General features: G+C 40.5%; 1 protein-coding gene across 2 annotated transcripts in view; it reads right to left on the bottom strand.

The window, feature by feature from the left end:
* LOC311131410 (WD repeat-containing protein 18) overlaps positions 1–12,447 on the bottom strand; it is a 115,094-nt gene that overhangs the window by 85,585 nt on the left and 17,062 nt on the right. For both annotated transcript variants that reach the window (XM_084164376.1, XM_084164377.1), the window contains one exon: positions 9,788–9,929. In XM_084164376.1, the coding sequence (XP_084020502.1) occupies positions 9,788–9,929 (142 nt within the window). The remainder of the gene's footprint in view (positions 1–9,787; positions 9,930–12,447) is intronic.

A 12,447-nucleotide genomic window follows, 5' to 3' on the forward strand; every position in this document is an offset into this window, starting at 1 on the left:
TACTTTAAGACATGAAGGTCACTCAATACGGAACATTTCAAAAACGTTGAAAGTTTCTTCAAGTGCAGTCGCAAAAACCATCAAGCGCTATGATGAAACTGGCTCTCATGAGACCGCCACAGGAATGGAAGACCCAGAGTTACCTCTGCTGCAGAGGATAAGTTCATTAGAGTTACCAGTCTCAGAAATTGCAGACCAACTAAATGCTTCACAGAGTTCAAGTAACAGACATCTCAACAACTGTACAGAGGAGACTGTGTGAATCAGGCCTTCATGATCGAATTCCTGCAAAGAAATCACTACTAAAGGTCACCAATTAAAAGCAGAGTCTTGCTTGGGCCAAGAAACACGAGCAATGGACATTAAACCGGTGGAAATTTGTCCTTTGGTCTGGAGACCAAATTGGAGATTTTTGGTTCCAACCGCTGTGTCTTTGTGAGACGCGGTGTGGGTGAACGGATGACCTCCGCATGTGTATTTCCCACCGTAAAGCATGGACATGGGGGTGTTATGGTGTGGGAGTGCTTTGCTGGTGACACTGTCTGTGATTTATTTAGAATTCAAGGCATACTTAACCAGCATGGCTACTACAGCATTCTGCAGCGATATGCCATTCCATCAGGTTTGCGCTTTTGGGACTATCATTTGTTTTTCAACAGGACAATGACCCAACACACCTCGAGGCTGTGTAAGGGCTATTTTACCAAGAAGGAGAGTGATTGATTGTTGCATCAGATGACCTGGCCTCCACAATCCCCCGACCTCAACCAAATTGAGATGGTTTGGGATGAGTCGGACCGCAAAGTGAAGGAAAAGCAGCCAACAAGTGCTCAGCAGATGTGGGAACTCCTTCAAAACTGTTGGAAAAGCATTCCAGATGAAGATGGTTGAGAGAATGCCAAGAGTGTGCAAAGCTGTCATCAAGACAAAGGGTGGCTATTTGAAGAATCTCAAATATAAAATATATTTTGATTTGTTTAACACTTTGCTGGTTACTTAGTCTTAGTCTTAGTCCAAGTAAAGTGACACAGGAGGGTCATAATGCAGTATGCCACTGGAAGGGAGGACAGCAGCACAACTGTGGTTTGTGACTATCATTTCCCGTTTTAGCCAACTCAATTGCTGTAGTTCTGTTACAGATTTTAAGGTCATTCCGTTAAAGATTGTGTAAGAGTGTATTTTCTACAAGTTATTTAAAATATGATTAAAAAACATGACTGTAAATAATTAATTACAACAAATGATTTAAGAACATTTTTCAAAACTAAAGTAAACTTCTTGGCAGGGAAAAAACACATTTGAATAAATGTGGGTTGACACTCTTACGTAGGTGTCATAACCAGCCATAAAATAACAATATATGTCACAACAGGTGTAAATATATGGGTCATAGTGACCTATGGGTCATAGTGGGTCATAGTGGGTCATATGGGTCATAGTGACCTTAAAATCTGTAGGGGAGGGAATGGCCGGCAGGGATGTAGCTCAGTTGGTAGAGCATGGCGTTTGCAACGCCAGGGTTGTGGGTTCGATTCCCACGGGGGACCAGTATGAAAAAAAATGTATGCTCTCACTAACTGTAAGTCGCTCTGGATAAGAGCGTCTGCCAAATGACTAAAATGTAAATGTAATAGTGTTATGACCATATTATGACAAGTCATGTCGGCTGTTATGACATGGTTATGACAGTGGGTGTTAAGTAAAGTGTTACCTAATTTTCTTGTCGAAAAATGTAGGCCTAGGCCAAGTCAATAGTGGAGCTTTGCGTGTCCAGGGACCACAGAGCGCAGCCTATAGGGACTCACTATAGATCTGCCATTTCATAATTTGTTAACTTTTTTTCTTGCACTTTGACTGGTAAATATTTAGCCTTTAGTCCTAATATTTTCCTAATGAATGGCCTAATATCTAGCTAATATTTAGCTTCTTACTTCGGCTACACATCACTAGCCTCTCTTCCAGCTGTTCTCATGCGCAACAGACTATAGCAGGTGTAGGCAATCCTGGTCCTTGCGTGCCCTGGGCTATAGGCCACGCAAAACTCTCCGCAATAGGCCATTCCTCTTCTCGTGAAATCCTAGGAAAAGCTATATAAAAGCTATAGGACATTTATTTGTATCATTTTTTATACTAGGCCTAATACAATGAGGGAAATAAGTATTTGATCCCCTGCTGATTTTGTACGTTTGCCCACTGACAAAGAAATGATCAGTCTATAATTTTAATGGTAGGTTTATTTGAACAGTGAGAGACAGAATAACAAAAAGAAATCCAGAAAAACGCATGTCAATAATGTTACAGTGGGGGAAAAAAGTATTTAGTCAGCCACCAATTGTGCAAGTTCTCCCACTTAAAAAGATGAGAGAGGCCTGTAATTTTCATCATAGGTACACGTCAACTATGACAGACAAAATGAGAAAAAAAAATCCAGAGAATCCCATTGTAGGATTTTTTATGAATTTATTTGCAAATTATGGTGGAAAATAAGTATATGGTCAATAACAAAAGTTTCTCAATACTTTGTTATATACCCTTTGTTGGCAATGACACAGGTCAAACGTTTTCTGTAAGTCTTCACAAGGTTTTCACACACTGTTGCTGGTATTTTGGCCCATTCCTCCATGCAGATCTCCTCTAGAGCAGTGATGTTTTGGGGCTGTCGCTGGGCAACACAGACTTTCAACTCCCTCCAAATATTTTCTATGGGGTTGAGATCTGGAGACTGGCTAGGCCACTCCAGGACCTTGAAATGCTTCTTACGAAGCCACTCCTTCGTTGCCCGGGCGGTGTGTTTGGGATCATTGTCATGCTGAAAGACCCAGCCATGTTTCATCTTCAATGCCCTTGCTGATGGAAGGAGGTTTTCACTCAAAATCTCACAATACATGGCCCCATTCATTCTTTCCTTTACACGGATCAGTCGTCCTGGTCCCTTTGCAGAAAAACAGCCCCAAAGCATGATGTTTCCACCCCCATGCTTCACAGTAGGTATGGTGTTATTTGGATGAAACTCAGCATTCTCTGTCCTCCAAACACGACGAGTTGAGTCTTTACCAAAAAGTTCTATTTTGGTTTCATCTGACCATATGACATTCTCCCAATCCTCTTCTGGATCATCCAAATGCACTCTAGCAAACTTCAGACGGGCCTGGACATGTACTGGCTTAAGCAGGGGGACACGTCTGGCACTGCAGGATTTGAGTCCCTGGCGGCGTAGTGTGTTACTGATGGTAGGCTTTGTTACTTTGGTCCCAGCTCTCTGCAGGTCATTCACTAGGTCCCCCCGTGTGGTTCTGGAATTTTTGCTCACCGTTCTTGTGATCATTTTGAACCCACAGGGTGAGATCTTGCGTGGAGCCCCAGATCGAGGGAGATTATCAGTGGTCTTGTATGTCTTCCATTTCCTAATAATTGCTCCCACAGTTGATTTCTTCAAACCAAGCTGCTTACCTATTGCAGATTCAGTCTTCCCAGCCTGGTGCAGGTCTACAATTTTGTTTCTGGTGTCCTTTGACAGCTCTTTGGTCTTGGCCATAGTGGAGTTTGGAGTGTGACTGTTTGAGATTTTCTGGATTTTTTTCTTCTCAATTTGTCTGTCATCTTTTTAAGTGGGAGAACTTGCACAATTGGTGGCTGACTAAATACTTTTTTTCCCCAATGTATATATTGATTTGCATTTTAATGAGGGAAATAAGTACAGTGGGGAAAAAAAGTATTTAGTCAGCCACCAATTGTGCAAGTTCTCCCACTTAAAAAGATGAGGCCTGTAATTTTCATCATAGGTACATGTCAACTATGACAGACAAATTGAGAAAAAAAAATCCAGAAAATCACATTGTAGGATTTTTAATGAATTTATTTGCAAATTATGGTGGAAAATAAGTATTTGGTCACCTACAAACAAGCAAGATTTCTGGCTCTCACAGACCTGTAACTTCTTCTTTAAGAGGCTCCTCTGTCCTCCACTTGTTACCTGTATTAATGGCACCTGTTTGAACTTGTTATCAGTATAAAAGACACCTGTCCACAACCTCAAACAGTCACACTCCAAACTCCACTATGGCCAAGACCAAAGAACTGTCAAAGGACACCAGAAACAAAATTGTAGACCTGCACCAGGCTGGGAAGACTGAATCTGCAATAGGTAAGCAGCTTGGTTTGAAGAAATCAACTGTGGGAGCAATTATTAGGAAATGGAAGACATTCTAGACCACTGATAATCTCCCTCGATCTGGGGCTCCACGCAAGATCTCACCCCGTGGGGGACACGTCTGAGCTGTCAAAAGCCAATAGAACAGCGTTTGTTGTTGAATTGCTAAATTTAAATACGAGTTACTATATTATGAAAAATAATGTAGTAACATGGAAGTATTATTTGCAGTTGTCACTATGACAATGAACACACTGAAAGCACTGAATGGTCTTGTGTTTACACCACTTTTATAAATAGGCAGTGTGCAGTAGGATGCGTTGATCAGTTGATTGACAGGTATAGGATTGCAGATCGATAAACGATAAACTTTCCTCTAGTGTGGATGCTCACCAACGTTTTATAGTTATGTAGCCCATAGTTTATCATTATAGTTTTCGTTATTGCTTGGTGGATGGCCCGATACTTAACTCTTGACACCACAACTAAGGTTATTTATCACAACAGGACTGGCCTACTAGTAGAGCTAGCTAACGTTAGTGAACATATAAATAAATATATAAATATAAAATTACACTTGTTTACTTTACTTTTTGGACTCCTACAAATAATTTACTCTGGCAAGTTTGCCACCGGTGCTGCAGTAGGGAAGTAAAGTGGAAATCAAATCCATCACTTCAGTTGCTTGGCTGTCCCCATAGCAACGTTCGAAAATGAAGTAGATAATTTAATGGCTATGAAGTAAATTTAAGCAATAAGGCCCGAGGGGTTGTGGTACATGGCCAATATACCACGGATAAGGGCTGTTCTTAAGCACGACGCAACGCGGAGTGCCTGGACACAGCCCTTAGCCGTGGTATATTGGCCATATATCACAAACCCCCGAGGTGCTTTATTGCTATTATAAACTGGTTACCAACTAATTAGCACAGTAAAAATACATGTTTTGTCATACCCGTGATATACGGTCTGATATACCACGGCTGTCAGCCAATCAGCATTCAGGGTTCGAACCACCCAGTTTATAATCTTACGTAGAATTCAATGGCTATAGTTAATCTTTACATGTTTTGTTTAAGCTGCTTTTGAAAGCAAAAGTCAAATTGAAAACAGCATTGGTATTGTTGAATTTGATTTTCATAATAGCAAGCTTGAACTGATGGTTTGGTTAGCTAAACTAGCAAGTCTGTTTGGTTCCCACGGCAACTACTGTAGCCATCTAGTAAACTTGCTAGCTACTTCAGTGGATGTTGAACACATTTCTACCGGCAAATGAACACATTTCTAGTGACAAATCTGTTGAATTATAGCCATGGTATAAACGGGAACGCTAGCGCGTCGTGGAACAAATCTTCCACGGAGTTGCATTATTTTCAATAGAACGCATAGCCCCGAGTTGAATATCCCTTACATGTTCTATGTTTGAGATGCTTTTGAAAGCAAAAGTCGAATTGAAAACATTATTGGCATTGTTGAATTCGATTTTCATAATAGCAAGCTACTATATGAGAGCTGATTGGTTAGCTAAGCTAGCAAGTCTGTTTGGTTACCAAGGCAACTACCGTAGCTAGCTAGTAAACTTGCTAGCTACTTCAGTGGATGCTGAACACATTTCTAGCGGCAAATATAGCCTTGGTATAAGCAGGATAATTAATTAGGGGCTCGATGTGTTCTCTGGAAAATAATGCAACTCCACCGAAGGTTAGTGCCACTCTGCTAGCACGTCCTGGAAAACACCTGACCTTCCACATCGTTCATTATTTTCCATAGAACGCATAGTCCCTCGATTATCCCTTACATAATCAAACTTACTTTAAGCTGGGCAGCCATGAATTAAATAGACTACAAAAATGAGATACAAGTGACGGCTAAAGCACAGTCTGCCCAGTGACAATAAAGCCAGGACAGACCTGTGCTTTACTGGTGCAAGGAGGAGCGAATGGGTTCCCCACCGACATGCCACAGGAGAACATTGATTAACCACCGGGGCGGCAGGTAGCTTCGTGGTTAAGAGTGTTGTGCCAGTAACCGAAAGGTCGCTGGTTCTAATCCCCGAGCCGACTAGGTGAAAAATCTGTCGATGTGCCCTTGAGCAAGGCACTTAACCCTAATTGCTCCTGTAAGTCGCTCTGGATAAGAGCGTCTGCTAAATGACTAAAATGTAAATGTAAAATGTACATTTAAGCAATGAGGCCCTTTATCTACTTCCCAGAGTCAGATGAACATGTGGATACTCTTTTTATGTCTCGGTGTCCAGTATGAAGAAAGTTAGAGGTAGTTTTACGAAACAATGCTAAATGACTGGAAGTCTATGGGTATCTGCTAGCATCCAGTCATTGCACTAATGCAAGTTAGCAATTGCACTAACACTAGTTAGCAACTTCCTTCAAACTGCATGCAGAGACATACAAATGTTATCCACAAGTTAATCTGACTCTGGGGAAGTAGATAAAGGGCCCCATTCAATAAGGTCAATAACAATATGGATTAGTTTGAAGGCATGTATTACTGTGAGGAGTTAGGATGTGACAATATTTACATTTAACATGTAATATAATGACAGTATACATTTTGAAAACATATCATTAATTGTTTGAAACCTGAACTTTTTAATACATATGTCTTATCTTGCTTCAAAGTAGCCTATTAGATCTCCTCTTTCTAAATTTCTAACGGATATTTTCATCTCTGTCACATGAAACCGCTCGCATGTGCTGTGCCGATTTGACAACGGTATTTGACAACGGTATTTTCCTGTTAATTGGATTGTGGAACGAACATTCGCAAGCCAACTGCCTTGTGGGCATTGCTGCGTTTATAATGTGAATAAATAATAGTTTATCAAAATGTTTAGCTAAACGTTCTGATCTGTTGCATCAGACTCATTGCTTTTTTTAATGTAGCCTAGGCCTACTGGTTGTATGAATTTGGGATCGATCGTCCCACAACTGTCCCAGAGTCTGTTTGGAATATGCCATTTCTTTCTCGACAAACTGACCAATAGAATAGGTAGCCTAAACTTTTCTACTATAGTAGATTGACATAGGCTAGTGATCTTGCTGTTCATTACTCGTCTTGCTGGCTGAGGAAAAGTATATGTGGACAATTATTTTAAGATGTTCAAAGTGCACATCAGAATTCGGTTAGAAGCAGAGCACATCGTTGCATCCTCGACTTGCATGTTCTGTTAATGTGAATTACCATATTCTAAATGTGATTTACGTCATTCTGAACACTGTGGGTGGATGCCCTTATCAAGTTATGCACCCAATGCATATGGGTCCAGTAAATTTCTCAAAAATTTTTTTAACTAAATAAACCCTGGCTCACACGATCTGTCACGTAACGGGCCTCCAACCCACCACACCTGTGGCTCCCTTGTTCGATTGGCTTGTCAACCGTCAGCTCATCCAATACGGTCCTCGCAGAGCTAGCCATCAAACAAACGCCACCAGCCCTTGGATCTGTCATGCTTCCATTCTCATTTTACAAGCCTGATTACTTCAAATCCTGTCAGTGCAAATTCAAAGGAGCGGAAAAAAGCTTTTTGGTTCACTTCGTCATTGAAGTGTTGCTCCAGTCTTTCTGCATGCTTACTCGACAAATATATGATGCCAGAATGGTGTTGTTCAAAAAGTTACATGTTCAGTGGGTAAGAATGACTGGCAGAACTGTTTGGAGGAAATTAAGCAATGGAGGGAGCATTAATGACTGATATGGGGGTTCATTGACTCCTTGCCTCGTCCCACATTTAAAATTCGATCATGATCTGTTTAATGGTTTCAACAGGGCCCTTAAAATATGCTTTATATAAATGAGCTAAAAGGAGGAAATATCATTCACTTCAGAGGCCCAATACAAGATTCATATTCTGTTTTAAATTGGACAAAACCATTTTATCAATTCATGTGAAAGCGCAACAGTAAATAAGAAAGGTTTTAGCAATTATCTTTAAAGGCCCAGTGTGGTCAAAATTAAATGTTCCTGTGTTTTGTGTAATATTTGTACTACAGCTGATGAAACCAGCACTGTAAAAGTGTGAAAAAAAATTGATCAGTATTATTCCCTGATTGTTACTGGTTAAGAATACAATCTATACCGGATCTTCCAAATCAGCAGGTTTTGCTAATATCAGCTAGTTTTCAGGTTACATGTCTCTCATTTACATTTACATTTTAGTCATTTAGCAGACGCTCTTATCCAGAGCGACTTACAGTTAGTGAATACATATTTTTTTATACTGGCCCCCCATGCTCTATCAACTGAGCTACATCCCTGCCGGCCATTCCCTCCCCTACCCTGGTCGACGCTGGGCCAATTGTGCGCCGCCCATGAGTCTCCCGGTCGCGGCCGGCTGCGACAGAGCCTGGATTCGAACCAGGATCTCTAGTGGCACAGTTAGCACTGCGATGCAGTGCCTTAGACCACTGCGCCACTCAGGAGTCCCATTAGGCCCTTCCAAATAGGTCGTTAACTCAGACCACTCCCAGACAGTCCTAACTACATTTTTGCTTGAGAAATAGCTTTTTGCTAAAAAGCCTGTTTCTTTTTGACAATTTCAAATGTAAAACTATTACAGTAAGGAACCCAGATATTATTTGATAGTTTGATAAAAATGGCTGCATTGGGCCTTTAACTAATACAATGGGAGAGTGATTGGCAAATCTTCTGCATGTCAAAAACTGCAGATCTTGTTTTGTGTATTTTCATACGATTAGAGAGAATTGCTTTCCTATTTTGGGACTTGAGCCATGAAACATTAACGCTTGTTAGCAAGTTAAATTAGTAACAAATAAAATTATACTTTAGACCCAACGGGGATTCACGTCTCCGAGGTATCCTTTCATTAATATTCATGTTTTTTTCCTAACATTGCATGCGTGGACTAACACAATTTTGCTTCGATATTCTGACTGGTCGATATGTCTGCATGCAAATGACCTGTAAACTAGGCTACCTCCTCCCACTTCAGTTCCAGTAAATAACTTCAGTTCCAGTAAATACAATTCCCAACAACGCTAAGGCTAATTTAGCACATAAAATACTATTGCAAGGACAGTTCAAATTATGCTCAGAGACAAAGGCCTAATATTATTTGAATTGAAACAGAGTATTGAATATGTTTGCTAAAACGTAATGAAAATGTATGCACTCACTAACTGTAAGTCGCTCTGGATAAGAGTGTCTGATAAATGACTAAAATGTAAATGATTTTATTTAACGTTGCACTGGTATAAAATATGTCCACCTGAAGAAATCCTAATTTACAAAAAAAACATTGGTAGGCCCGTAGGTATCCATTTAGAATACCGATAAATCAGAACGCTAGAGTGCACGCCAGAATTCTGTTAGATTAGATGCATATCAATAAGAATGTTGTGAATAATAAAACGACAGGTGGAAGACAACATAAATATGCATTTGTAAACCCACAATCATTCGCAAACTTCAGATTGCATTGTGCTATTCCACCTCAACAGCTTGAGGCATAGAAAGAGTATGTTTTATTCATTATATTCTCATTGGAAGGAATCTTTGTACATACACAAGCCTGCATTTCATACAGACAGCCTCAGAAGCAGTACACAACAATTCCCCTTCGGATAAGCATAGTAAGGAGGTAAGGAAAAAGCCCACCTTGACTGTCTGGTCCAGGGATGCAGTAGCTACTCGAGCCTGGGGTCCCATCAAGCCACAGTGGATGTCGGTGATGGGGAGAGAGTGACGGGACAGGACATGACGAGGCTCAGGAGTGTGTGACGGGTCCAGCTGCACCACACTGCAACACAGAGGGAGGGTTTGGTGATTTATTTACATACGCATAAAAGAAGAAATGGTGGAATTTCATGTTAAGCAATGAATGTGACTAGCATTGATCTCAAACTAATCTCAAAACACCAATACAGATCCATTACAAGAATGTTCAAATATTTCTACCTCAACCATTTGAAAGTAAACCAGAAACATTTTATTCCCTTCATATTTGCAACATTTTGACCATTTAAAAACTTGAATCTCACTATTATTATTTTATTTTTTTATATTCTGCTGTATTCTTGTAGCCAGAGAATTTGGGCCAAAAATGCAATTATAGCTTTCTGAGTATATACTGTAGCTCTGAGCATCACTGGTTCTGGCTCAGTCGAGACAACTTGCAAGAGAAGGAGAGAAGGAGGCCTATAGGTGGATAAACAGAGAGAGAGAGCGAGAGGGAAAGAGGGGGAGGATAGAAAGTCCCATTCTGTCAGCTCGGCAGCAAGAGGCGCTCCCTGGCAGGATCTCAGGGACAACCTGTCTGCAGCAACATCTGTGACAAACATCACCCGTACAGGAATACACCGCAGCATGGGCTCCTGCGTGTGCTCACAAAAAGGGAGGAGAGAAGAAGCCTGGGGCATTTTGAGGAATACCAAACCACTAACAGACTTCCAGTTCCAACACTCCCTTTGAGGCAATTTCGGATCTATTCCAAAATTGCTCAGGGTGTATCACGGAGAGATTAGTGGGGACTTTAGCCACGTCTGCTCATTACGTCCCTCTAGGATGGGGTCAATGCAAACCACTTAATGTCAGTGTGTGGGCCCAACCCAGGCCATTCTTCACAGGTGAAAGGTGCATTAACCGATGCGGGCCGGTGGCCATTTAAAATTCCTCTCAGAACCGTAGCACACTGTTCTTTATGCTACATTAAGTTTGACATTGTCCCTTCAAAAGGCGAAGGTCAGAGAAAGTAGCAAGCACTGGACTCTTGTTCTTCAAACTTTAATTGGGAATTAAAGTCAGTCTGACGAAGAGAGTGGATATGTTTGTGGTATATAGTCGAAGCTTTAGTCATGTCAATAAACTGTTGGAGATTAATGATTGTTGGCCCTATACACCAATACTTAATGAACATGCTGACACATTGATGTCTGTGATGAAATGGAGAGAACTGATGCGGGAGTAGGGCTGGCTCAATTACTGTATAACCAAGACCGTCATGAAAAGAAAATAACCGCCAAAAACCATTTAACCTCTTCAGGATCAGACCATTTTTTTTCAATTTTAGCCTAAAATGACTGCCTGTAGCTCAGGACCTGAAGCAAGGATATGCATATTCTTGATACCATTTGAAAGGAAACACTTTGAAGTTTGTGGAAATGTGAAATTAATGTAGGAGAATATAACACATTAGATCTGGTAAAAGATAATACAAACAAAAAAACATGCATTTTCTATTATAATTTTTTGTTCCATCATCTTTGAAATGCAAAAGAAAGGCGACAATATAATATTTCAGTTTAGGCGCAATTTAGATGTTGGCCACTACATAGCAGCAGTGTGTGTGCAAAGTTTCAGATTGATCCACTGAAGCGTTGCAATACTAGACTATTTTGTATCAAGTCTGACCAAATGTGCCGAATTGGTCAATTTATACATTTTCAAGTACATAACTATAGAGAACATATAAAAAATAATATGGTAATACAAAATGTAAGTTTATACACTCCCAGGAATGTCATACATGATGGATCATTAGCTTATACACCAACTTTCACACATCTAGATGGCCGGGCAGGGTGGGTGTGGAGCCAGAGACAGCAGGGGTTCAAACTGTAGAACACAGTTCCTACATTTGAATATAAAAATTGATTTTATCAAACAAAACTATGCTACATTTTATCTCTGGGACCAGTAGGATGACAAATCAGAGCAAGGTAACTGAATGCAAAAATATTATTTACCTTCAGAGGTGAATGTATCAAACCAGTTGCCTTGATAAGTTATTTGTTGTTTTGCACGCTCCTCAAACAATAGCATGGTAAATTGGACAGTGCAGTTAAATTAACAAGAATTTAAGCTTTCCGACCATATAAGACTTGTCTATGTCCTGGAAAGTTTGCTGTTACTTACAGTCATGCTAATCATATTAGCGCATGTTAGCTCAACGGTCCCGTCGAGGTTAAATAAATGTTTTCTGATTTTTTTTGTGGAACAAACAGCTGACTGAAGACAGGACGCCAAGCATTTGCGCGGTTGAGTCAGTGTCGGCCATAACATGGACTCTTAACGTGATAAAACTTTGTTGCGCCTTGCTGAAACAAGCAAAGATTATTGGGTTGCCTGGGCAATGCACTGCACAATGCAGAAGCAGCACACATAGAAATAGAGTGAATAGATTGGGCTTGGAACCTCTAACACTGGCAATAGAGTCGGTAAAGAGGTCAATCAAACTCAACCAAAACAATGGAATTGAAGCATCTATTGCCACCACCGATTTCTGTATGCTAGCTATGCTAACCAGCGTACATGAACAG

Source organism: Coregonus lavaretus, assembly GCF_964263955.1.
Source record: "Coregonus lavaretus genome assembly, chromosome: 6".
NCBI lineage: Eukaryota > Metazoa > Chordata > Actinopteri > Salmoniformes > Salmonidae > Coregonus > Coregonus lavaretus.